This window comes from Acanthisitta chloris, unplaced genomic scaffold (genome assembly GCF_000695815.1).
Source record: "Acanthisitta chloris isolate BGI_N310 unplaced genomic scaffold, ASM69581v1 scaffold4494, whole genome shotgun sequence".
Lineage (NCBI taxonomy): Eukaryota > Metazoa > Chordata > Aves > Passeriformes > Acanthisittidae > Acanthisitta > Acanthisitta chloris.
This window is the reverse complement of record NW_008668602.1, coordinates 1-27,392: the sequence shown is the minus strand read 5'-3', so window position 1 is coordinate 27,392 and position 27,392 is coordinate 1. Positions and strand designations below refer to the sequence as shown.

The 27,392-nt window shown below is 39.0% G+C and overlaps 1 protein-coding gene across 1 annotated transcript; it reads right to left on the bottom strand.

Annotated features, from left to right (window-relative positions):
* Positions 1-416: 416 nt before the first annotated feature.
* On the bottom strand, positions 417-26,944 carry COL1A2 (collagen, type I, alpha 2; the record flags this gene model as incomplete). Its single annotated transcript, XM_009072948.1, has 37 exons — positions 417-1,326; positions 1,913-2,155; positions 3,325-3,515; positions 3,938-4,184; positions 4,618-4,725; positions 4,835-4,888; positions 5,529-5,636; positions 5,984-6,037; positions 6,232-6,339; positions 6,443-6,496; positions 7,946-8,053; positions 8,463-8,570; positions 10,039-10,200; positions 11,108-11,161; positions 11,259-11,312; positions 12,282-12,389; positions 12,491-12,544; positions 12,651-12,704; positions 13,260-13,313; positions 13,877-13,930; positions 15,413-15,520; positions 16,340-16,438; positions 18,750-18,794; positions 19,631-19,684; positions 19,784-19,837; positions 19,964-20,017; positions 20,667-20,720; positions 21,527-21,625; positions 22,007-22,060; positions 22,909-23,007; positions 23,113-23,166; positions 24,039-24,146; positions 24,243-24,296; positions 24,838-24,936; positions 25,054-25,098; positions 25,182-25,280; positions 26,891-26,944. Coding segments are annotated over 37 exons (3,357 nt in total), but the record flags the coding sequence as incomplete, so codon positions are not given.
* Positions 26,945-27,392: the final 448 nt, after the last annotated feature.

Genomic DNA, 27,392 nt, shown 5'->3' with positions numbered 1-27,392 from the left:
GTGGCACGGTTCTGCTGATTACAGCACAGCTCTCTCAACAGCCAGGAGCTTTCAGTCTTTAAATGTAAGACAGAATCTTCATTTTTCTTCTGCTGTTAAGTGAGATGATGATCCTTCTTTTGGCCATTAATCCTGAGTAACATTTGGAAAACAGGAAGGAATTATTTCTGCTTCTGAAGTTCTCATACTATGAGGCACAGAGTTACTGTGTGAGTTTCTTGAGGACTTTTCAAAAGGTGGTGTTGAAATGAAGTCAAGTAGACAATCACACCCTTAAGACAGTTATAAGCAGCCTTCCAAGGCTTTAAGCAAACGTTTGAGTTGCAGAATTGCAGCAACGCAAATGTATTGTAAAATCTGGGTGTGAGTATCTGCCAATGCATCTAAGCAAGTAACTTAACTCATTAAATAGTTTCTTTTGGAACACTGGACATGCTTTATTTCTTTTTTTTTTCACAATTTATTTAAACATCTCACATATACAAAATACATTTTCTTTCTTTTTTTGAGAAATGACTTTTTTTTTTACCCATTGTAAAAGATGGAAGTGGGATTTGAAAGGAGGAGCACCTGATTTTGGAGGAAGAGAACAAAGATGAGGAAAAATGATCCACATGCTTAAGCTGTGGGTGAGACAGGACATTCTAAGACAGACTTCAAAGAAACAGAGAAGCAATACTTTAAATGCTATTAGCACCATCAAAGTTCAAGTATTGGAGAGATACTCTGCAATTATGCAATTAGCACCACTGTATTCTGAGTGGAACTGAAAGTGCCTCAGATCACATGGAGAAGTTCCTACAAAAGATGTGGATCACACTTGATTTAGTGTATGAGGTAGTTTAAACCTTTGGAAGTCGTGGATTTAAACTTCCTCTGTGGAAGATATTCAAAGGCCACAAGTGGTGCAAACTTTCATCACTTTTTATTTTGTTTTTTTTTTTCTTTACAAAGGTTGACATTTCCCAAAACAAGGTGTTAAATCTTGAAAGACTTCCAAGTCCATTTGGGGATGTATTAAATTTCATTGCACAATGCTCCAATCAATTCTTCTCCTTCTTTTTCGCCCAGAGTTTAAGCAAGTAGATGAACAGAAGAAATGGAAGGAGTCAGCTTTCATTATAAAAAGAAATGACAAGAGAATAATTTGGGAGAGGCTTTAAGTTAATTTTAGTTCATTCATTTAAAACAGACTGGGCCAATGTCCAAACCGAATTCTTGGTCAGCGCCGCCAATATCCAAAGGTGCAATGTCAAGGATGGGCAAGCGGGATGGCTTATTTGTTCTGTACTCAATGATCGTTTTGCCCCATTCGTTGTTCTTTCTCTGCAAGAGAAGATTCATTACAATTGTTGTTGCATTGTTCATAGTACTAGGAATTCTTTCACCTAACGGATAATTTATAAAAGAATTCTGTATCAATTTTGCTGCCATTGTTTGCCAGTCAGATACCAATATCCAACTATTTAGATCTCTGATACAGAGAAAATATTTAAGAATCTGAAGTCCTGTGTGTGATGCTGTACATAAACTACAATATTATTCACACTGAAGTTAAATCCTCGGAGGACCCTTCCTGAGTGTTTCAGGACTTAAAGATCCTGCCCTTCCTACAACTTGTGCACTGTCTTCTCATCAGTCTCCTGCTTACATAAAATTTGGATCTGGTCCCTCTGAAAAGCATTTTCCTTTTTTGCCACACTGCACACTACAAGGTAGGATTTGTTTCTACTCCCGTCCTTCCCACTTATTAAAGATCTGGCGTAGGTGTGTTTGTAGGCTATTTATCTTCACTGGGTAAAAGTTTGCTGGTCTGATTGATAATCTAATTCTGAATCAAAGCACAACTATGTCCCCAGTCACGTGCTTAATCATATCCAGTCACTGTGCCCATGGCTTCTGTGTTACTTACAGAGCAGCCATCCTCCAGAACACTGAAAGTGAATCTGCTGTTGCCTTCAGCTCGTAGCTCAACATCGTTGGATCCCTGCAGTATAACAGCCTTCTTAAGGTTGCCTGTTTCTGCATCCATGTAGGCAATGCTGTTCTTGCAGTGGTAGGTGATATTCTGGGAGGCATGGTTGGCCAGCAGGCGCATGAAGGCGAGTTGTGTAGCCATATCCTTTGAGGTCACTCCTTCATTATTGTATTCAAACTGAAAAACAGAGAGGAACCCAGTCAGTTGTATTGCTGGGGAAAAGTGGATGTTTGTAGTGTAAGTGCATGATAGCTACTCTAGGAACATAAAAAAAAAAAGAATCACATTAAGTCTGCAGTCACTTGTCTACTGCAACTCCAGAGCCCAAGAGCATCAAATAAAACTAGCAGGAGATAGACTGACAACCAGACATGAGTGGATCTAGTTACATTGTAGAAGTCTCTTCCAAGATACAATGTTAATGGTTCATGTGGATTCAGAGACAAGATCAAGTAAGTTCAAGGAAGACAATCTGTTGTTTCCACAGATACACAGAAACAATTCCTGTATCACAAAAACTCTAACTTTTTTTTGTGAGTCTAATAGGACACAGAAACAATTCCTGTATCACAAAAACCCTAATTTTTTTTTGTGAGTCTAATAGGATAGTGTCTGAGGATATTACAAATATTTACTTTATTCTTATATTGTTTTTACAGCATCTGCATTTAGCCACTGTAAGAAACACAACCCTAGACTGTTCTTGACTCAGTGTAATCAATCTTACCTTCTAATATTTAAGATCTTGGTCACTGTGATTTCATCACAAGATCATCTCAATTTCATTTAAGAATTATGTAATTAGCTCTCCTTAGCTGTACAATAATGATTTATTTGCAATTTGCTGGGATAGTGTCTAATGTGCAAGTAGATGTTGTTTTTGTTTTTACTGACACTGACAATCCTGAATGTTACAGTGGCATATACTCAGGATCTGTGATGTGTAATATAAATATCTTTCCAGGAATAGTGTCATGTGTAATAAATCTGAATTTAAAGAATAAGCAAAGATGTTTTTCTTACTTTTTAAGACAGTTTATGGACTGTCTTTATACTAATGTATCAGATTCCAGCCCAGGCTTACCTTAGCAATACCCACTAGTCATGCTGAATTCATAATTTGCAAACATTCAAGAAAAATGAGAACAATACTGAGTAATAATTATAGCAAACTGTGATCCAAACTAGAACCAGAGCTCTGTGCTCTTGATATAAAAGGTAGCTACCTTTTTCATATTTCTCCTCTAAGAGAGTTTAATGTATCTGTTTGCTTGCTGAGAGTCAGTGCATTAGGAACTTTTCAGACAGCTCTGTAGAAAACAATCGTTTTCCCATACACCACTTACCTGGCTGCCACCATTGATAGTTTCACCAAACCATACATGCTTCTTGTCCCTGGGATTCTTGTTGATATACCAGTTCTTTGCGGGAATATTGTCAGGGTTGGCATGGATGCAAGTCTCACCAGTGGCAAAGTCACAGTATGCTCTGATGGCATCTGCAGAGCAGCCTTGGTTGGGATCAATCCAGTAGAAGCCTGCCATGGAGAAAAGACATGTGAACAATAGTTCACTCAGCCTAATGTTTGCATTCAGTTCATATTCACTTGTTTGACAGTGGAACTCGGAGAGAGGACATAAATAGCACAATTATGTACAATATTAAGGTGGTAAGTGGGATAAATAGATATTTTAGCTACTTAATGCCTAAGAAAATCTATCTTAAAATTAAGGTTAGATATTTTTGTAATATTTTGAAACACTATTGCAATATTCCACATCAATGGGTATAAAGAGCTTTTCAGAATGTCCTTTTGTCTCTTTTCAGTGGAGGCAGAAAGAACTTCATTGGTCATTTAGTATTTTTGCCAGGTGGCCAAGGATACCATTCATTGAAGAAAGTTAATGAGCTGGAAGAACTCCCTGAGCCAGAAGGGGCAAATATCTGACACTAACATACCGCTGCTCCATTCTGGGTGGCTAAGTCTTAGGTCACGACAGGTGCGAGCTGGGTTCTTTTTGGAGCCTTCTGGGGTCAGCAGGGTCTCAATTTGGTTGTTCAGTGTTTTCAGAGTGGCATCAACTTCATAATCCTTGGGTCTGAGAGAAGGCTGATCAGCCCGGTAGTATTCTGCATCAAAGCCAACTTCATATCCACCACCATTGGGACCAGGAGGACCAGGGGGACCAGGGGGACCAGGAGGACCCTAAGGTTTTTCAGAAACCAAAGACAAGAAGAATTCTGTTAGACATATGGTGCTCTCAATACAATGCTTCTACACATGCATAGTCCTACTTAACTCCTGGTACCCTTAGCTCTAACTGGAGGCAGGACATATAGACTCTCCATGTGGTGACTACTGTGGGTTGAAGCAGTGGCAGATACAGTGTGGGACTACTACATCTCTTTTGTGTATTTGCTGTCTGGCCATAAGGAGTGAACAAGGACTTTCAGTCTAGGTCTATTAGGGAAATGTTTAATCTTAAATAACAGCAGATCTTGGGAAGTCTTTTTTCTTTCTTTCTTAATAAATCAAACCACACCTTTTCCTAAACTGCTAGGCTTATGAAGGGACATAACTTATAGGCATCTAGTATGACATAAATGTGTTAAATAACAATAAAAAAAGCTATACTCACAGCAGGACCTTGGCTACCATGAGAGCCACGCATACCAGCAGGGCCAATAGGTCCAGGGAGACCATTGCGACCATCTTTACCAGGAGGACCAGAAGGACCAGGTGGACCCTAAAAGGAAATTTTAACAGTTTAATGACAGCAGAAAACACTAAAAATAGAGATTTATATAAATGGTAGTGTACACATATTATTTGAATATGCTCTGAAATTCACATACCCTTGGGCCAGCAGGGCCATTGTTACCAGGAGGACCTTGATCACCATGTTGTCCCTGTTGGGAAAGATACATGCATTGTCATTGGAAAAATGCAGTGGCACACATTTGTGTTTGCATGATTCAAGAGGGAGCTACAGACAACACATGTATTTGGGCTCAGAGAATGGGATATCTATGGCTAATGACATTTATTAGTGGAGTTGGGGTATAAAAGGCCTGTTTTGGGGAGGGAGGTGAGGGGGCATAAAGAGGTATTTAAGGGGATAACATATAAAATTCTCTATATTGTTTCTTCAGATTTTCAGATAAGGCTTTAAAGTAAAAGTCAGAATTCCTACAGGGGATACCTGAATTTAAAGTTAAGAAAATACACAAATTACTTCTCTGTGATACAAAGGCTCTCTGGCTGAAATAACACAAACAAAGGCAGAGGATTTTTTAATTCTGTGCTGGTCAAATGTGGTTGAGTTTCAAGACAACTAATGCCACTCACAGTTCTAATGCCAATATCAAAATTTGCCATTTTATACAAAGAGCATTGAGTGTTAAGGAGACTCTTATGGCCTTTGGTGATGCAGAATGGAGCAAGTGATATCAAACTGCTAGGTTGTCTATATGCAAATCTACACTAGGGTTACCTTATTTACCTTTTTTTTTGATCTTTATATTAAAAATCCTGAAAATCTTTACTTACAGCAAGACCAGGAAGACCCTGCAATCCATTGTGTCCCTTCAAGCCAGGCAGACCTCTAGGCCCCTTGTCACCAGGTTGACCTTTCTCACCACGTGGACCTTGTGGGCCCTAGGGAGGGATATAGGTGTCAGAGGAATAAATTAGAAGGCTACAAGTATATACTACTGTCAAACCAAGAATTAAGCATAATAATTCTACATTATGCCATGGGTTGCTCCTGATACACATATATAGTGTACATCCTGTTAACAAAACCAAGAGTGCCAGTCCCTAAAGCTTCAGGATGGGTCCCATAAGAGAGAATGCTGATTGAGATTCTAGGTCCATAAATCTTTACAGCTGCTTAAGCACTACTTCTTGGGCCCATATCTTGAGCACAGTCATGCATCCTTACTAGCAAAGCATGCTTTCTCTTCTTGCATCAATGTGGTAATGTATTTAGAAACCAAACTTACAGCAAGACCTCTTGGACCAAAAGCTCCAGCAGGACCAACAACACCAGCAGGACCCTGAAACAAGAGTAGAAAATGCATGTTACTGCTGTATATTATTCCCAAAGAAGGTTCCACATTCAACACATCTTTGCAGAAAGCAAAGTAATTATCCACACGTTATATAGGTATGATGTATAATATATATATGATGGATAAATGTTAGTCCTCTTAGACCTTAATAAAGGAAAATTTAGATTTCATCAACTTACAGGTTCACCACGATTTCCAGGCTTTCCAGAGGGACCAACTTGGCCATGAGGACCAGGAGCACCCAGAGCACCACTGGGACCAGGATTACCAGGAGCACCACGCTCACCCTAGGAACAAAAGAATGCCACAGAAAGGGCAGTATGTTACAACTCACACATATTGGAATATTTCTTCCATGCTTATGAAATAAAAGAAAAAAAAACAAGTTACCTTGAAACCAGGAGCACCATCACGGCCTGGAGGACCATCATTTCCAGGATTGCCCTGTTAAAATAGCATGAAAAGAGTACTTAGTTTCATCACCTTTCATCTCATGTGGAACTGTGTGTCAGTCTAATTGCTTCCAATGAGAGTAAGAAGACATTGAGATGAGACAGCAAAAATTTTGAAGATAACAAACTCTTCCTTATAGATGCCACTCCCAGATCCCTTAAATGTTATTAATGTTCTCAGAAAACTGAAATATTCTTCAAATATTGTAAGTTATAAAAGTTCATTATAGAAGAAAATTACCGGGGTTTCCTATATTTCTCTAAATGAAAAGTGAAAGACAATAGTGGTCTTCATCTAGCTTGGACTCTTGTAAAACTGAGACTTTTTAGATGAAAAATGCTAGTGGAGAGAAAATGACTATTACTATTTCTGTCCTCTGACCACTTTGAAATCTTGCAAGTCCCAGAACTTAACAATGCTTCAGGTTATCAAATAAGCTTCCCTGATAAGGCTCAGAGACAGCTTTATATAGTTCTCCTAACAGGAAACAAGACAATGTGTTAGGATTTTACTTGAACTGTTCTTAAAATGTATATCATATATAGTCACTGTATGGACACCCTTCTGTAAGGTGAACTACCAACATGGATTGCTGCTCTGTGAGAGCTGGAGCAGGGCTCTGTGCTCCAATTAATCATCCACAAGGTTCCCACATTCCCCCTTCTGCACAGGGCTCATGTCCTTGATTGTGCCTTAACCCATAGTACAGCAGTACCTGCCACACAGGCCAGAGCTGGCTCTGTAGTGTTTTTAGCCTGCAAACATACTTTACATTTTGTGGAGAGGGAGGGCACATTGAGAAACATGATGTAGCTCAGCCACAAGGCTGAAGTGTATCTGTTTTGTTACGACTGCAAAACAGTGCTGAGTGCTGCACAAGTCCAGTGACTGAATTCCAGCACTTTGTGTAATGTGCTTCATATGCCTTCTGAGTGGGCCTTAATTTAAAAACCACTTTGTCTTTAATACCATGAATCACTACATCCCTCAAGTAAAAGTGACTGCAATGTTTATACTTCTCTGAAAGATATGTACATTGCATCCTATATGATGTTTAAGAAAACCTGTTAAAAAGGCTCTCCTGCTATATTCTCTACAGCCAAAACCTTGTCCCCTGCAATGTACTATTTTTCTCAGCTCCAACAATGAAGTAATCTTTTCCCCACTCCATCTTTCTTGGCAATGACGTAAAAAGTCAAAAGATTCTGACAGTGACCTAGGATGTATTTCAGACACAACTTGTACCTTGAAGAATTTTCCACCTAATTGGGGATGGGGAATCCATGTCTATAAAAATCTTGATATAATTTTCCCCAAAGACACTGGAGAGAACAAATTTGCTAGCAGAACAGCCTCCAGTTCCATCCACTTTTTCTCTGTATTTGTCTTTGGCTCAGAATAAAAGCAAAGCAGCCCTGAAGAGGAAATAAGACAGCTTACATCACGTCCAGCTTCACCAGGAGCACCATTTGGACCAGGAGAACCCACAGGACCAGAGGGACCACGGGCACCAGGAGGACCAGAAACACCCAGGGGACCAGGTTCACCCTAATACAGGCACAGTGGTAACAAAATGTGACATTATAATACAACACACACCAAGCTTACAGAACTTTTGGCTTATATAAAAGAGAAACATTTCTCTGCAATCAGTTCTGGAAGTGAAAAAGAATCAGGACACAAGAAACATATCTAACTATATCAAATATTATCTTCATTCTAAATCTTACCATCAGAAACCTCTGATGGCATTCGAAAATATGCTCACTTGCAGACACAAGCCTTGTTTGTCTGCAACATGCTGTAATTTCTTCCACTGCTCTATTAGGTCCATATCCTCTGTTTCCGGCAGCAATGGAAACAGCAGAATCTACATCTCCTTTTCCCTGTCTTCTCATAGAAGGAGACCTCAACTTTTTCTTTACACATTATCTGTTTGAAACAGTTAACAACTCACTGTTGCTCCAGAGATGCCAGGAAGACCACGTTCTCCTCGAGAGCCAGGCAGACCAAGGATACCAGGAGCACCAAGAATACCCTGAGGACCTGGGGTACCAGGAGGACCCTATGACATGAAGAGAATATATTTATATTAATAGAGAAAAATAAATCTTTATGACCCTCCACATTTCTCATTTGTTTTGCTCTATAACAGTACCAACTCCTTTCCAAGGATCTCAGTGTGTGTCAGTACTAGCTCCTGCATGGGAAGAAGTTGCAACCAACCCAGAAGGCTTTAAAAAGATCTGTAAGACTGTTATACTCCCCTCACAACTGTTTTTCTGGGAAAGTGCTGTTTCTGAACAACACTATACATATGTGTTTTCCTTTCCCATTCAGTAACAGAGGGTGATGTATGAAAATCTGAATATTCAGTAAGAGGAGGAGACTACATGTGAAGAAACTGAGCATCTGAGACTGATCATGAGACAATCTCAGAAGATATCTAAGTGGTATCTGACATCTCCAAACAACTCTTAGAGACCTCTACTGAATGGAAAGGTCAAGTTAAATGACTTTTCCATTTCTTTGGAATTTGACCATATGTGGCACTAAACTTGGCGTAAGTGATCAACCTGACAGATCATCCTAAATTATTATCCTAACTTACAGTCAGGCTTACTGGTTCAATTGTTTTTCATAATTGAAATTAAATTAAAACATAAAAATTAGAAAATTAATTGCTTTATACTGGACATTAAAGGGCAAATTTTCAATTGTCAGCTACAAAATTTTAACATATACATAGAATCATAGAATCAACCAGGTTGGAAGAGACCTCAAGGATCATCAAGTCCAACCCTACTGTGCTTATTAGACCATAGCACTAAGTGCCACATCCTGTCTCAATCTGACATTTGACAATGATATTGAAAATTTCGCTCTCAGCTGCAACTTCTGCAGATCACAGAGGAAATTTCTATAATTTTTTTTTTTTGTTGAGAAAAAACAGTGGTAATTCACACAAGTGCACACTTCCATCAGACAGAAATGTGTTATGACTTTTAAAAAAGTCAGTTATTCTGTGTGTGCAAGCTTAATGACACTCACAATTAATGGAATAGTTCTAAGTCAACTTGGGGGCAGATGACTTTAACCTTGTGAGCCCCACAAATCAGAGCTCTTGATGCAGAAAATGAGATTGTTCTAAATGGATGTTCATGTGTTCCTTCTTTTTCCATCCATGATGATTGATTTCAGAGCAGAAGAGTCTGGTTCCCTTTCTCAGACTAGGTATAAATTTGTTTTGTAGTTAGCCTTGTTGCTTTCATTTGAGTTTCTTGCAGAGAAAGACACAATTCACCACAAGAAAAAAAAAAGAGAAAAAAACCCCTGACCCAGGGATCAGGTTCACTTTTTGTGGCACGTTTATCAAACTGCCTATGAACAATTTCTTGTGTCTCAGTGGAACTTCTACATAAAAGCTTTGCTAAATTTGTGGGTGAAACAGGAAAACCCTTCACAAATACCAAAAGTATCTTTGAAGCCAAAACATTTACATTTTTAAGAAGATGTGATGCTCAGTTACTTACAGCAGCACCAGCCTCTCCAGATGGACCTTTCTCACCAGCAAAACCAGGTGGGCCAGCAATGCCTTGTTCACCAGTACGACCAACTGCTCCAACATCACCACGTAGACCTCTAGGACCATCTTTGCCAGCTGGGCCAGGAGGACCAGGGGGACCAGTGATGCCCTAGGAATGAGTATGAGTATGATATCATTACAATATAGACCTGGAGATAACAGATACATTTTATTTTATGCCCATGTACAAAAATTGTGCTTTACAATAAACAGGTTATCAGCAGCTCTGAAGCAACAACTTCTATTACTTTGTGGATAGCTGGAAGCAGCAGAATTATTGCACTGAGATTTTTTGTTTCTCAGGGCAGGTGAAAGCAGCAAAATTTGGTGGGAACACATAGATTTGGGTCTCTCTGGAGACATTAATTACAACTACAAAATATGAGAAAAAACCAACTGCTTCTTCCAATTCAACAGAATAATTTGCTTGGGATACTGGACTTCAAAATTTATTTAAATATAGGGTATCTAAGGAAAGAAGTACCTTTTGGTAAAGGTTGGAAACACCTTTGAAAAGAAAAGTCTACAAATGCCAATTTGAAATGAGAATTTTTGGCTGAAAAATAAAGCAGTAGGGATTCACATTCTCAAACACAATGGCAGGTTGCCCTGCTTGAGACAGAGGCTGGAACTGCAGGTACTTTAGAAAGTGTGGACACAGAATAACCTGAACATTCTTCTGCAGGTCAGACATGACCTATGTGTTAGGTCATGCAGTTACTCATGATGAACAAAAGCAAAATAAACAGAGACTTTTACAAATGGCTGGGTACCTCAAGATGCATAGGGATGCTTGGTGAGTTGTAAAAAACTCCACAAACTAAATGCATAACTCCTACTGTGGGAGTTTGAACAGTTCAGAGACCTTTTTCTTATCCAGTCCTATAAGGATCCAATGTGATTCCAGTGCAATTAGAAATTGCGTTAATGAAAAAAGAGTTAGGATTATCCCTAACCAAAGCAACTTCTTACTTATCTTAGAATTTCATATTAGAACTTCTTCATTAGTTACTTACAGCAGGGCCAGGAGGACCAACTCTTCCAGCAGCACCAGGGAAACCAGTCATGCCCTAAAAATAAAAGTGAAATGGAAGATTAGGTTTAAAGGAAACAGTCAGTTCACAAAAATAAATCAACAGTGTTAGTACCAAAAGCTTGAAGACTTACAGGAGGACCAGCATCACCACGAGGACCAGCGGGACCAGCAGCACCAACAGGACCCTATGTATGAAGGATTGAAAAAGAGAGATGGATCAAGGAGAGACAGTTAATGTTCCCCATTTAGAATAAGGGCTCAGTCTCACTCCTGTGGAAGTTAAGGGCAATTTTGTTTTTACTTTGACATAGGAGGACTGGGCCCAAACAATGCCTGTCCTGATACTAGGGTGCTAAATTCTCCCAGATATTTTAAATCAGTATCATAAGGATTGAGAAGAGTTGCATAAGGAATTTATGATTAAAATTAATTTCCTTGCAAATAATACATGTATCTAAACAAATCTGGAAGTCAAAATGTGAAAGTTAGGCAAAACCAGCAAGTTCCCTGTTCGCATTATGTGACCGATACAGCCACATAGTGCAAGAGCCTGTTATTGCTCTATTAAAATTGTACAGTAAGTATCCCAAGCCATGTTATCCTGCAACACTTTATGGCATTTGAAGTCCCTGGGTCTGACTTTCTGCATCATTTCAAAAGTTCCCCAATAATGGGCTGTGGGCATGTGAAGCTGTATATACCTTTGGGCTATAAAGGTCTTAGCCTGTGTGCAAGTGGGTGCATGGACGAATTTGCAAATATGCTTCTGGATGAATGAGTCTGAAAAATCAGACTGTGACGGTACATCCTGTCTTTGAGAGAAAGGTATCAATGTCCTGAGCTCAGAACTTACCCACAATCACACACTGAATGGTCCAAGATAGACTGATTTTGCTGATCTTCAGGGCAAGTTGAAAATTAGTTATCATTTTCTCTTCCTTTCAGTTCCAGACTCACGATCTGAGTCCATGTAAATTGATTGACAAAGTTTATAAAATGTGTGAAAACCAGTATGGTGATTTTCCTCACAGCCTAGTTTCAAAGTTTGTTTCTTTCTTTAATTACCTTTTCAGAATTCAAGGCCTTCAGGCTAGCATATTGCTTGCATAGCACAGTGAAGAACTGTGCATTTCACGGAGACACGATTCACTTACTGGTGGTCCAGAAGCACCAATTGGGCCAATAGCACCTGTTGGTCCACTTTCACCCTTAGGTCCTTTAGGTCCACGCTCGCCTTTAGCACCAGGCTGACCAGCTGCACCCTATGGGCAAAAACCCAGTCAGAACAAGGAGTTGGAAATCTTGCAAAAGAACTAGAGGAATGGCATGGCATCGATATAAGGAAAATGCAAACAAAACTCACAGGTGGTCCAGCAAATCCACTAGGACCCACAGGACCAGGCTCACCACGTTCACCCTAAAGAGAAGACAAAAGAGAGGACTGGTTGGAATGGGCTTTAAAAGGGCAGTTTTCTGAACATCATGTCTTTGACACAGAAATAGTTGTAGAAATTGCTACTTACAGGGATACCACGGGCACCAGCAGGACCAGAAGGACCAGCAGGACCTCCTTCACCCTAAAACAAGTAGCAGAAGACATTGACACCATGAGGAAAGTCCTTACAGCAGTCAGAATAGGAGTGATCTTGTGGTATAGATGTTTATAGTGAGTCTCCCTGTGTCTCTAATGGAGAGGTTGTTACTGAAAATGCTTCTGGCCTGAGCCACCACATATTAACAGTTCCTAACAATTCTCAGACAGGATAAAGAATAATTCTGAGCTAATGGGTGGTTATTCATTACTCTGTCAACACGTCATCTCACAGCTTGAAGAGGATTGTGGAGAATAATCTCAACTGGGAAGAATTCAGCCAAAGCCTGAATCAGAATCTCCTCTGCATATAACCCGCTGCATCCCTTTCCTGCCCTTTCAGGAAAAGTTTTGGGGTGCTATGGCAAACTTCACTGAATAGTCCCAGTAACCCTTGCCTCCGAAATCTGAAAAACTTAAAGAACTTGTGCACACTAGAAAGATGGAATTGGTTTTTATGGAACTCCTCATTTTTAATATGCATGTGTGTGTAACCTATATAAGCAAACAAGACACTTTTTCATTCAAAGAGTAGACTTACCCGTTCACCAGCACCACCAGCAGGGCCAGGAGCACCAATAGCACCAGGGAGACCCTAGAGATCAAGAAACAGGACACCATTTCTAGCAAAACGTAATGAGGAGCAACTGCTTTCAATATTTTGTCTCTTTTCTCCTGGACAAACGTGTGTAACTTTCTTCCAACTGTTTTCAATATAAAGGACACATGATTTCAAACTAAAACCTATTCTGTTAGAATTTTCCTTTCCAAGTAAGAATTCTAGGACAGGCACCTGAAATATCAAATTAATGATAAACTTGTGTAGCTCTGCAGGCTGCCTTTAGAACTAGTTGTCTGGCTTGAGCCCATGAAGATAAAAAGAATAATTTCACACTGAACAACTGTCTGAAACACAAGATTCTCTGCTGATGTCAATTCTCTGCTTGTATGCATGAGAAGTCATCCCTTTTCTCTCTCTCCCCCTAAATCCAAACATTTCTGGACAAGGGGCCACAAAATCACATTGATTTGCATCAAAAATAAGCAGATATAAGCAGAAATGCAACACAAGGGGAAATGTAAATCCTGAATATCCTTTTAGTCACCTAATTCTGAGGTGTAGCAAGGTAAACTCCAGTAGAACTAAAACATACTTACACGAGCACCATCTCTTCCTGTTGCACCCATATCACCTCTCAGACCTGGGGCACCCTAGAATACACAGAGGAGAAAAAAAATATTTGTACTGGTATTATAATGATAATGAACGAAATAGTCTGTATGAAAGAAGTTTTGCACTGTTTGCTGTGAATCCATCTATTACCCACACATATGAGATGCCTATCATGCTAGTTTTTGGGGAGAATGGACTTTCGTTATTATTTCTATTTTATTGCTGAGATGCTAGTTTTTGGGGAGAATGGACTTTGGTTATTATTTCTATCTTATTGCTGAATATGTACTGACTTGCAAAGTGAAAATCTGCAGACAAAGACTGACATACTTTTCAAAATTATAAGCCTGCTTCTTTCATGGGAAACCTACTTAGTTTCCTCCAGGTGCCAAGAATTTTGAATGGAATTAAAATTCAAAACCAAGTTGATGTATATTAAAAATTATGAGCTTCAATCACCCCTCAAAATCCCTTTTCTCCTGGTCAAGAAATAGCCATTTATAAAAATTCTTCTGGGTATTCATGTTATATTTCTATTTGAAGCAGGAAAACGGCTGATAAAAACAATGATATCATATGAGTGGTCACTTAAAACACATGTTTTGTATAACAGAAAGATATCATATGAGTGGTCACTTAAAACACTCATGTTTTGTATAACAGAAACTTATATCCAGGCCATTATTAGAGTCAAGAAATAGACCAGCACTCTGTTCTCTTTTTTTTGGTAATACAGCCTATTATTCTACATTAATCTGCATGCCAATACGTACTGTTTTTTAAAACGTTGAAGCAATTTTCATCTTGATTTCCTTACAACTCCATTTATGATAGATGACTATAGTCAGTTTAGCAGTTATAGAAATCTCAGTTTAGATTTTAAATAATGAACAGGAGATAATATGGAATGAAATGTACAAAACAATATAAAAATCAGTTCTGTAGATAATTATATGCCAAAGCAGAGGTAGCAACAGAAATTGCAACCGGATTTAAGAGCTTTATATAAGGGTTTAAATTGGCTAAAATGTTTTCAGATTTTATAGAAAACTGATACTATACAAACATTTTTGTTACTGATTTACTTATATCATAGTCACTGCAGCTAGAGCAGTCATGGTTTTGATCCAGAGACTCAACCCTGTGTGATCAGTAGGCCCATTCCTACTATTAAGCCTGTATTCAAAGCCATCCTTAGTATTTCTCCAGTAAAGATAAGCTCATTGTTAACCAATCCTGTGAAGAATTGCCACTTCAGACAATTCCAAATGCTGAGCAAAGATCAGAATAGAACCTTAGAAAAGACTGTCAGTCTGTTAGACCAACAAACCCTGTACTTGCTGACTACAAAGTAATAGTTTCACAGTAAATAAAAGTCTCATGTACTTGCTGACTACAAAGTAATAGTTTTACAGTAAATATAAGTCTCACCAGGTAACCTGCAGGTTTTTTCAAGTTAATGAAACTCAGGCATCTCCCAAACCTGTACATGCAGTAACAAAGCAAGTTGTCCACCTTACCTTTTCACCCTTGCCTCCTGGAACACCAGCAACACCTCTTTCTCCTGGGATTCCACCAGAGCCAGCAGGACCAGGAGCACCAGCAGCACCAACATTGCCAGGCTCACCCTAGCAGCAACAGCATATCATGTATGTAAGGGTCAAATCATTCACACAATTTGGAACAGAATTGTCATTACTACTCTGCCCATCATTCTGCTTGGCTGTAAACAGTGTGAGTAGTAGTATTATTTTGTTTTAAACTATTGTACATAATTTACTTTTTCAGCTAGTGAAGATGCTAGACGTGAACACTTATTTACTTTTTCAGCTAGTGAAGATGCTGGATGTGAACACTGATTCTGTGGGCTCCTGAGGTTTTAGGGTGTCTCATATTCCAAACTAAACTTCTGTAGAAAGACTACCCATGAAAATCTTGATAACTAAGGCCCCTATTCAATGAGCATCAAGCCAACATAAAATCTTGATAACTAAGGCCCCTATTCAGTTAGCATCAAGCCAACATAATTTGTTAGACGACTACTTATTATTGCCCTAATATTCAGGGGAAAACATTGCTTACTAGATACAAGAAGTTCCTGTGTAGAAGTAGATATGGGTATAAATAGAAGCCAGCATGAATTTTGGTTGAAGTCTCAGATGCTATCTCAAAACAGACTAATAGCATACCCAGCTGACAAACTGTATTTAAACTGAGTTCAAACTTGAGTTCCCCTCCCATCATCTATAGTACTAGACATAACCTCATTTAATCTTAGTGTGGACTAGCTGGGATAGAGCTTTGCCACTTGAAGAAATGACCATGGGGCTATGGTGTATTGGTAACTACTTATTACCAGTTATCGCTTCAGCTCTCAGGAAAGTCGGTTTTGGATTGCATTCATCAGGAATTCTACAGTAAGGCAGTGGCAGCTGGGAAAGGCATACCTTGTTACCATCGGGGCCTGGTGGGCCAGATGGACCACGGCTTCCAATGGGACCAGCAGGACCAACAGCACCGCTTTCACCAGGAGGACCACGCTCACCCTACAGGAGACAGTCTGATTTGAGCTTTTCCTTGAATTGTTCTGTAGCTGAGAGGTTCAAAAGCACTGGCTAGTAGCAATGACAATGAGATGCATTTTTATCTGAACAAACCATTAAGAGTTATTAAGTATTAGAATTGTGCAGATATTAAGTAAACTTGCTCTAGCTTTTGATACAAATATAGCAAAATGAAGTAATAAAGTCTTGCTTTGTGGTAACAGCTGACAATCAAAGTACACATACTTCTTGAACATGGATTTTGGCTACTGTGCTCATTCTGGCAACAGAGCCTTGCATTTTACTGTCAAATGGAAAATCTGATACCATTTTAGGACAAATAATGGATTCTAGTGAAATGAGAGACAGTAATTGGCAAACAATTATTTTTACAGTGGCAAATGTATGGTGAATATTGGAGAATAAAGGTGACAGCTGAAGTCGACTAATGTGGCCTGTACATTACAACAGGTATAAGGATAAATTCTGAATCAGAGGTCATCTGGAGATGTAGAATTAGCCAGAAAGAGGGTTTAAATGCATAATGGATTTATTAAAGACAGAAATATCAGTTTTATTAAAAATATCTCAAATTATCTGTGTGATCAAGCTGAACATCAGTGAATAATCTAATAAAAAGTATAATGGAGATTTTTTGTTATGCTGGAGAATCTGGGATTTTCCATGAGAACTATAATGTGGTCAAAGAACTGATTCAAGGAGACTAGAAAGCACCAACAATGCAGAAGACTAACTTATACTGTTAGTGATGTTCCCCAATTAATAGATATTTACATACTCCAGAAGACTAACTTATACTGTTAGTGATTAATAGATGTTTACATACTTTTTGTTACTGACAGAGAAGCAGAAAAGGAAGAAAGGTATTTATGAAATATGCAGCTATCACAAAGATGGAAGCTTTTGTCAATAGGAGAAGGGTTGGCATATTACACAGGAAGAAACATGCTAGATGGCTGTCTTTTGTTACTGACAGAGAAGCAGAAAAGGAAGAAAGGTATTTATGAAATATGCAGCTGTCACAAAGATGGAAGCTTTTGTCAACAGAAGAAGGGTTGGCATATTATACAGGAAGAAATGTGCTAGATGGCTGTTACAGCAAAAGTGGGATAAAATTCAAGCATGCAAAATACCAGGCCATTTATTTAAGCACCAAAAATGAGCATTTCTGCTGTAAATTGGGGTTTCATTGGTGAAAATGACAGAAAGGCAAATAGTCAACATTACAGTCAACATTATGATGCAGACATGAAAAAGGCAGATGTGATCTGGAATAAGTGGTGAGGTATTTTTAGGAAGTGTTAGTTTTGTTGTACAAAACATAAGTAAGATTTAATTTGGAATACTGAATTAAATACACCCTTGCTGGGTATGATATGCTTAAGGCAACATAGAGCAGAGACAAATAACAGCCACTACGATGATAAAGGGAACTTGGCTTGAATAGATGAGCAAAATGAAAGTTTAGAGAGGACATGGTTGCTAATGCAGTCTCCAGGCACTAAATACAGGGAAGGAAAGTGCTGTTTAAATTGATTGATATAACTTATAAGAGTGAATGGGAATATTTGTCACAGATACATTTAGTCTGGAAGCCAGAAGAAAAGAGGAAGCAAAAGAAGTAGTTTAAATATCAATGTCTTCATAGGTGGATTTGGAAAGCAAATAGTTAATCAACTTTAGAAACTACTCATTGCTCTGCATAAATGGGACCTTCTTGCCATGCAGGAAGGCCTCCACACACAGCTGTTTAGAGATGTTTATTGACAGTGCAGGAATAAAGTGAAGTGGAAGGCAATACCTTCTAATGACTATTCCAGGCCCTGAATTCAGCCCACATTTGTTCACAAAGATTTTACCTGGGAGGTAGGAGCTGGCCAGCAAGTTCTGGCCAGTATGACTGAACTGGTCAGGCTAAGAAGGTTTGCTTACAGGCACTGTAGATGAAAATTGTCACATGCACCAGGCCTCAGTGTAACACTATAGGATCAGTCTTTTGTCACCCACAGTCTCCTTGTGAGGTTAATACAGGATATCATTATTTGGGTAATACCCATATTGTTTATTTGGAAGTTCACTACCACTGGCAACTGTTGTGTTACATATTCATATACCCTGACACATGCACAGAGCATAGAAGATTCTCCCTCATTCCTGGGTGTGGTCTGCAATACACTGTATTCTGTAACTGAGAAGAGCTTTTTGCCTTGAGAAACTTGGAAATGTATATAGCTACTAATATTATTGAACACGTTATTAAGACAGTCTATCAGATTTCAAATGAGTTACTCACTCTTGGGCCAGCAGGACCAGGGACACCAAATTCACCATGAAGACCCTAGAAGAGAGCAGATATATTGGTAAAGCTTATTTCTAAACCAAATTTATTTGCTTAAATTGTGCTTTGTTTCTTAGCAGTAAATGGATGTGCTTCTCAAATTGCAGCAGCATGTTGAAAACTTTCAGACAAAACTCAGTCTTTTAGATACACAGAAATAAGCCCCTTGCATCTAGCTGCACAGGATCTCAAAGCACATGAGATAACAATTTCTCATCTGAAGAGTTAGCTATTAAATTACAAGCTCTTTTTTCAGGAACAAGCAATGTTAACTCTTTTACAGTGACACAGAGAGATGTAACTATGGATGTTAAAGGTGGTTATGACACATAGGATACACAATTTGCAGATTACATCACACACTTTAACTGAGCAGCAACTAGAGCCTGAATTACGACTGAGCTATCTCAGTGGTGTGCCATTGTAAATTCAATGACATCAGCTGAGGTGCACAAGAACATAATTGGGGTAATGCAGGTTAGATTGAACCTTGAAGATTTCAAAAGAAATATGAAGTAAAGTATTTTTAAAGTGCTGTCTTCTGTGGGAGGAGGCATATTTTATTGCTGCTTAAGGCCTGAAAAGCAAAGGACTGGCTTTGCTCAGTTTCATACCAAAACTTTGAGAAAAGAAGTATGTTGCAGTTTCCAATGGACCTTCTTCACTTATGGCTAGCTTTAACAAAAGGAATTATTAAACTTTGCATATAGCACAGATTGCTTTATTTTGGCAAATGGATCCAACAGGCTCTTGCTTCACCACCACATGTGCAATTGCAAGCACAGTGCTTATGCAATGCCTGCCCCTACTCGTGGAGTACTGTAGCTGTCACTCACCCTTTCTCCTGGTTTACCAGCTTCACCAGCTGGACCCGAGGGACCTGGCAGACCCTAAGTGTAAAGAAACAGGAATACAAATAAAGTTAAGGCAGAAGCACCTCACACTTTGGAAACCATAGATAAGATTGGTCAGAGCACGTAGTTACTTACCTGGAAGCCGGGAGGTCCAGCAGGACCCGTTTCACCCTTTCCACCTTGGTTGCCCTGCATGGGATGAAAAATAAGTGATTAATCTGGAAGGAGAACTACAGAAAAATGCATTTAAAAATGGGAAGTCTCATTAATAAAAAGTAAATGACAAATAGGATCTGTGTGGAGGCTGTTACTTACAGTGACTCCAGGAGGACCTTGAGCGCCGTTGTTTCCCTCTGGACCAGGAGCACCCTAATAGATGTTCAAGTAGAAAGCTGTTATCAAAGTTTTGATTTGTTGTGAATAATATCTCTACATGATTATGTGCCAAAAACAAAGGTCTCTGGTGGTGTATTTTGAACTTAACCATTTACTTGCAAGAACCTCACTGTCAAAGCTACTAAAGATGCTTACAATTTTAAATTCTGGTGATTATTTTAGTTATTGCAACATGTTCAGCCTGAAGAAAACTTCTTTTGGAATTACAGAATATAGGAACCATGCTGATAGCATTTTTCCCACAACAGACCAATTCTTTGGTCCCTTAAATGGAATAATTAGTAAGTTTCAACTATCAGTAAGAACTTGCAAATTTACAGGATGAATTAGAAACCATACACTGTCCTCATAGAACTGAAGACAGGGAGTGCTATTTTTAACTCTATGTTATGATGATAACACCCCACAATTAATTACCCAATTAATACCCAAGAAGGGCAGCTTTCATTTATCCCTTAAGTAATATTCTCCACTGACATGAGGCTAGATGAATGCATTCCCAAGTGCTTTTCTATTTCATCATCTATTCATACTTGCACAAGCCAATGCTATCTGATTACAGAGGTTTTGAAATCTCCTTTTTTTCTCTCTGGAGGTTGATAAAGAAAACATATCCACATACCCGTGGGCCAGCAAGACCAACGTTGCCTTTTTCACCAGGTTTGCCAGGTTCACCCTGAAGTTGAAAGAAGGTACAAAAGTGAACCCAGACCTCATAATAGATTCAGTTTAAATTACTAAGCAGAGACTTATACTCTCCTTGCCAGAAGATTTATTGTAATATTTCTTTAACCCCAATTAAGACACTAAAAAGCTCTACTTGTCTTTTTGGATCATGTACAATTGCTCAAAAATACATCTTTGCTTTTCAAAACTCCACTCCTTTACTTTTTGAGATCATAATTCATGACAGTCTGCAAAGTATCCTATGCAGTACACTCTCTCTGTATATATATATGCAAGTGTGTATGTATAGCAACACCACAAATCCAGGAGATGATTATTGTTATCTATGGCCTCTGTGGGACATGTTATGAGCCCCACCGAAGTCACTGGTAGTGATTCCTCCATAATTTCTAAATAATTTCTTCTATATTGAGTAAGCTTTGGATAGAGCTCCATAAATAACAGTACTCTGGAACTGAAACTTAGGCTTAATGGCCAACATGTACAGAACTTTTACTGAAGTGTATATACAGAAATGATTAAATGGACATGCCTAAATTATGAAATAGACATATATTATTCTAATCACTACAATGTCCAAATATTCCTAAGATAACTAATTTGGTTTTATTTGTTGAATCATATTTTAGATATCTAAATGATTTAAAACAGAACTCTTGAATGTAAGTGGATGTCATCCAATAAGCAGTACAGGAGGATACAGGGAGATGTGTTTGATTAATGTTAGAGTTGGGGACCTACAGAGTAGTCTGGAAATACCTTTATAGTAAGATAAAGGTTTTGTACTGTACTTACAGTGGGACCTTTTGGTCCAGGGAATCCAATGTTGCCAGGCTCACCTCTATTACCAGCTGGACCAATTGGCCCAACCCTACCATCGGCTCCAGGGAAACCCTAGAAAAAAAATCATACTGTTAAATGGCTGGGGCAATTTAATTAGAGTTCAGCTTTAGGAGAAATGTGTACTGATGGGAAACAAATGCTATTTAACTTTTTAACATTGTGGATACATCGCATGCTCATGCATTCCTCCATTTTTCTCCTTTTTGTCAAACTGTGTATTTCTTCTTCCCCTTCCAGGACATAGATCTGATCTGAAACCCACAGAAATGAATGGAAAGTTTCAACTGATCTTCTGAGTAATATGGTAGTAAAAGTTTGCTGGTTTTACACAGTTGTGTTAGAGCTCAGTGTTGAGATCTGATTTTTAAAATCTCACTTTACGTTCATGTTTCACATACAATGGGGGAACAGAATGAAAAGCAAAGTACTTACAACAGGGCCTTCCTTGCCAGCAGGGCCTGGGCTTCCAGGCTGACCTGGGAGACCCTAAAGAAAGGAAAAGTTTCATGTTTTCAGAAGGAAACCAACTCACCCAAAAGTTAACCAACATTTTTTTCTACATGCATGCACACACACACACAGAGGTGCCAAGTTATCCATACACACTGTGGAAACAAGACTATGTCCTATCAAGTTTAATTTGGTGGTGTGTGCTCCCAGGCCACTTGAAAAGTATAGGTAAGTACCTGGTTCAGTCAGATGAAACAATTTAGGCTCTGCTTTGGAGGATAATGTATTTCAATGTTTGCAGATGCCTAATAGTTCACATGTGCATTGAAAACTCACTTCATGGGGTAAGATAGGAAGAAAAGAGTAAGGAGAATTAAAGAGAATGAAATGGACATCTGGCTGCAGCCAACACCACTGAAAGTAAATGGCTGTTTTCAGTGAAATTGTTTGCAAAATAAAATTGAAATAACTGAGATCAGCCATCTCATCATTTTAGTAGGGTTTGCTTTTCTTTTACTTCATTCAAGAGGACACACACACCTGAGTTGTGATATTAATGATAACATTCAGTAAATAATGATAACATTCAGTAAATAATCACAAGTGGAAACCCTTTTCAGAAGTCAATGCAGTATCCAGTAGAAGAGAGCACTGCTCCACAGCAAGACAATCAAATGCTATCATAACAAAAGAAACTAATTTCAATAAACATTTTGATCCATTCCTCATGGACCTTTTTTTCTCAATAGAGTAATGGAAGTGCCCTAATTGTGTTTAGCACACGTTGAATTTTTGCAGTTGGTTTTCTGAGTAATTTTATCCCATAATTGTAAGTCATTTTCTTTTTACATAGTTCAAACTTACACCACAGAGTTCAAACTTACTCTTGGACCCATAAGACCAGGCTCACCAGGACGGCCAGCATCACCATTAGGACCCTTAGCACCAACAGAACCACTAGCACCACGGTTACCAGCAGGTCCCTACCAAAATAAATAAATAAAATTAGGCAGAGGTACCAAAAAGCATCACACATCTGTATGTAAAAGAAGATAGTTCAGAAATAGTGATCCAGATAAAAGTCTTACCATGACACCAGCTCTGCCATCAGCTCCAGGGAGACCACGAGATCCAGGCACACCCTGCAAGTCAAAACAAAACAAATCAAGAAAGGGGAAGAAATAAATCTGTTCCTGTGAGGTGTATAGTGTTTGCTAAGTTTCAGTCTTTCGAGCAGGTTTGCTATATTTGAGGTAAGTGCAGCTCTACGCATACACATCTCAGTGTAAATGGCTATTGTGAAAAAAATCTCTCACTTCCTATATATTTCTTTAAATTCTAATGTGCTTGTTGTATCACAGCATTTTCAGTGTTCACTGTGGCTAAAAGTGGCTATAGCCAGCAGCTGGGATCCCACAGCCTGGCCCACACAGTTTCACCTTCCCTTCTCTGTAAAGTGTTACGACTTCTCTATGGCTCTGTAGACCCTACCCAAGGTGAAACACTGAATCTTTAGCTCTACCAAAATAATTTGGTGAAAACACAGGAAAATACCAAAATTGGCAGTGAATTCTTTTCCTGCATGAAGCTACATGCCTCCTGAAGTTCATGAAGTGGTTTTCTCACCCAGGGAAAAAGGCACTAGGCATCTTTGAAGACACTGAATTGAAAGCTTTTGCCTCCCATTATGGATGAGGCAATTATCTGTTTTAAGCAGTTAAATACCATCATAAAGCTTTCAGAATAATCAAAGATAATTCATTAAATATTACACAATGGATAAATCAAAGCAACCTCTAATTACTTCAAGGATAATATAGTAAACAGCATTAATCCAAAGCAAAAATAGGTTTGGTCCCAACTAATCAAAAGGCTCAGAATTGCAAATTATCTTTGCTTAGCAGCATTAATGTAAGTTTAATTACTCATAATTACTTAATTTCCCTTTGTGACTCTAGATTTATTTCCTCTTTCCTTTTTGCTTCCACTTCTGGAATATGAAAAGAAAACCTACTCTCAGACCAGCAGGGCCTGGGGGACCAGCAGAGCCAGGTTCACCATTGCTGCCTCTCTTGCCTTCCTCACCACTAGGACCAGGAGGGCCAGCAGGTCCAGCAGCACCCTATTTCAGACAAACAGAGAAAAAGAAATCAAATGCTGTGCTGCAGATATAATCAACTTTCAACTGAAAAAAATCTTCACATTTTGCCATACTTACAGGCTCACCCTTGTTACCACTTTCTCCCTTGGCACCAGCAGGGCCTGGTTCACCCTAGAGACCAAAACAGAGAGAGACCATAGAATTAAGTATCATTCCAAAAATCTCTCTTCTACCTGAAGAGCTTTCTCATGAATCAAAAAGCTCTTTAATCATCCAATGCCATACCTGCCTCTATTGTGATAAAGGGTCAATGAACACAACTGTATATTTGGCTTAACAGGTGTGAAAACGAATATCTTAAAGATGCTTAGAAATTACAGTAATCAAACTGTGACACATTCAGGGCTGGTTCCTCTACTGAGGATACCCATTGAGGGCTTAGTTGTGAGATTGCTGCCATATCACACTTAATACTATCAACATGGACAGAGCTTAACAGTCCTTGCACTCAAAGGCACTGCAAAGTGAACCTCTTCAGTCTCAGCATCTGAAACAAGTAGTGAGACACAGAAAGGAGCCAGAGTGTCCAATTATAGTGCAGCAAGACAAAATGTCTGCATTATAACAAAAATGTATCCAGAGGAATCTTTTACAACTGTGGACACTGTGTCCAGTTTTCAGATGAAGACATGCCATATACAAGGTCACTTACAACAAGTCCTCTAGCACCACTAGGACCAGCAGGGCCAGGAGGACCAAGAATACCACGGGGACCAGGCAGACCAGGAGCACCAGCAACACCAGGAAGACCCTGCCCAACAGAAGGGAAAAAAGTAGTATTAAGAACCCATTAACCTCTCTGTTGCATTAACCAAATTTGGTGTGGCTATATTTTAGAGCAAACAAGTGCAAGTATAGTAGTACTTACAGCTGCACCTTTAGCTCCTGGAAGACCATTGGCACCAGGGTTGCCCTGTTAAGAAAGATAACAATACTGGTTAATTCAGTCTCAAGTGCACCCATCTGACAATAGATAAAATCTAGCAAGTTACTCACTGGAGGGCCAACAGGACCACTAGAACCAGGAAGTCCAATCTCTCCTCTTGGACCAGCAGGACCACTGGGACCAACGTTACCAGCAGGTCCAATTTCACCCTGTTTGAGAGAAGGACAGAATCCTCTATCAATGTAAACAGTATTATGGCTATAGTGGAGCAATCCTATATTAGCCTGACATTAAGAAGACAACCATATATGTATATTCCCAATTCAGAGGCCAAGAAACCGAGCAGCTGAGAGCTTTAGAATCATAGAATAGATTCTAAAGCTTCCAGCTGTTCAGTTAACGGATTTTAAAGGCACTGAAGCTGGGATGTCGAGTTAGGCCCTGTCCAAGCTGATGGCTAAGATGGCAACAACAGATACTCAAAATATCTGAGAAGTTACATTATCACCTTGGATTTTCCAGAAGGTTGATCCAAAAAAATCAGAATTAAAATTCCACTCCTATTTGCAGCTGTGGGCCTTCAGCATTGGCCTAAGGTGCCACAGTGTATGTGGCCTAACTGACCATTATCTTGCACTTTCAGATGCTATTGATGCAAAATGCCTGATCAGAGTACTGTGGAATACTGTTCACAGTGGAGTAAATGACAGGATAAATGGTTTTTGCTTTTACTTTCAGAAGTTTGTATTCACTAAGTCCACTACAAAAAAATGAATATAATGACAACTTCTCTTCAGCAATTCTGTAAGCAGTCATTCACTAAGTCCACTACAAAAAAATGAATATAATGACAACTTCTCTTCAGCGATTCTGTAAGCAGTAAAGAGTTCACCCTGGACATGGAGACAGTCTTCTCTTGAAATTACATGCTGTAACCACACTTACATCTGCATCAAGGAAGACTTCATGGTTTTCAAGTCTTGCCTTTTGACTAGAATAACCAGAATGGGATCTCAGTTTTTTTCATCTTCCCTGCAGTTATTAGAAAACAATCTAGTCTAGCAAACAATACTCTATTTTCTTCTAAAGGTGGATCAAGATAAGTTTTGTCTGTGGCCTGGAGTGGCATGCAGTTTGTAGCAAATGGTCAGCAAAATTTGTAAATGCAGTATATGGGATACTCTTGCCCCAAATCCTCTGTCCTTACTTGGACACTCAAAATAATTAAATTTTTTCCCAGGTTAAAATGTCAGATGTGAGCAATTGAAGTGAATCATCCAACTTGTAATCCGTAAGAGCAAAATGGTACTGCCCTAAACCTGAAAAGTTTAAGTGCAATTTCTGCATAACTTGTAATCCGTAAGAGCAAAATGGTGCTGCCCTAAACCTGAAAAGTGTAAGTGCAATTTCTGCACTATAATTTCAAGGACTTAGGTTGGAAGGGGCCTGATACTTAACTGCAGCTTCTTGGCCCTCCACTAAATCTGTAAAATGATGTAAACTGCTACTTTGCTTATTTATCATGATCCTTGTCACCCTTCAAAAGTGTATTCAACTGCACCACATATGAAGCAGTAAAAAAAGTTGTGGCTTCCTGAACTTGCCCACCATCAATCTTCATCTGTGAAATAACTGCTGTATTTTAAATCAGCATCATCTCTGATGTTCTCCAAATACTCTACGAATTCATCCTTGTCCTGATCCGTAACTGATAAAGCACTCCCATTTCACAGAGGGTGTTTTTCTTGCTGCCTAGCAACTCTTGTTACTATATTTCATCTTTACTATCAAATGTAGTGGTAGAAGCAGATGTTCATACCTTAGCACCGGGAGCACCTGGGAAGCCTGGAGGACCAGCAGCACCAATAGGGCCCTAGGAAATGGAAGCAGTTGTGTAAACGTATTCAGTGACTACAGAAACATCTTGCTTGCTGAAGTAAACAGATTTAAAAATGCCCATTTACTTATTGCACACACTGCCACCTCAGAATACCAGTTGCCTTTTACAACTCTAAACTGACAGATTTGGTTCACCACAAAGAGTTAAGGGTGAGGTCAATGCTTGAAAAACATTTGCAGTGTAAATTAAGCAAAAATTGATAAAACCTTGCCTTGAGGCCAAACACCTGTGAAAGAACAAACAGGATGGGCAGAGGCAGGTAACTGCAAGGAAAGATGACTGATTCTACTGTCTACTTATTGCTGTGAGATTTCTAATTACATTGGGACAAGGTTCCTATTGTACCCAGACACCACAAGAGAAGATACACTGATGGATTCATAGTATTTATTCTTTAATGCATACAAAAAGATACTTTTTT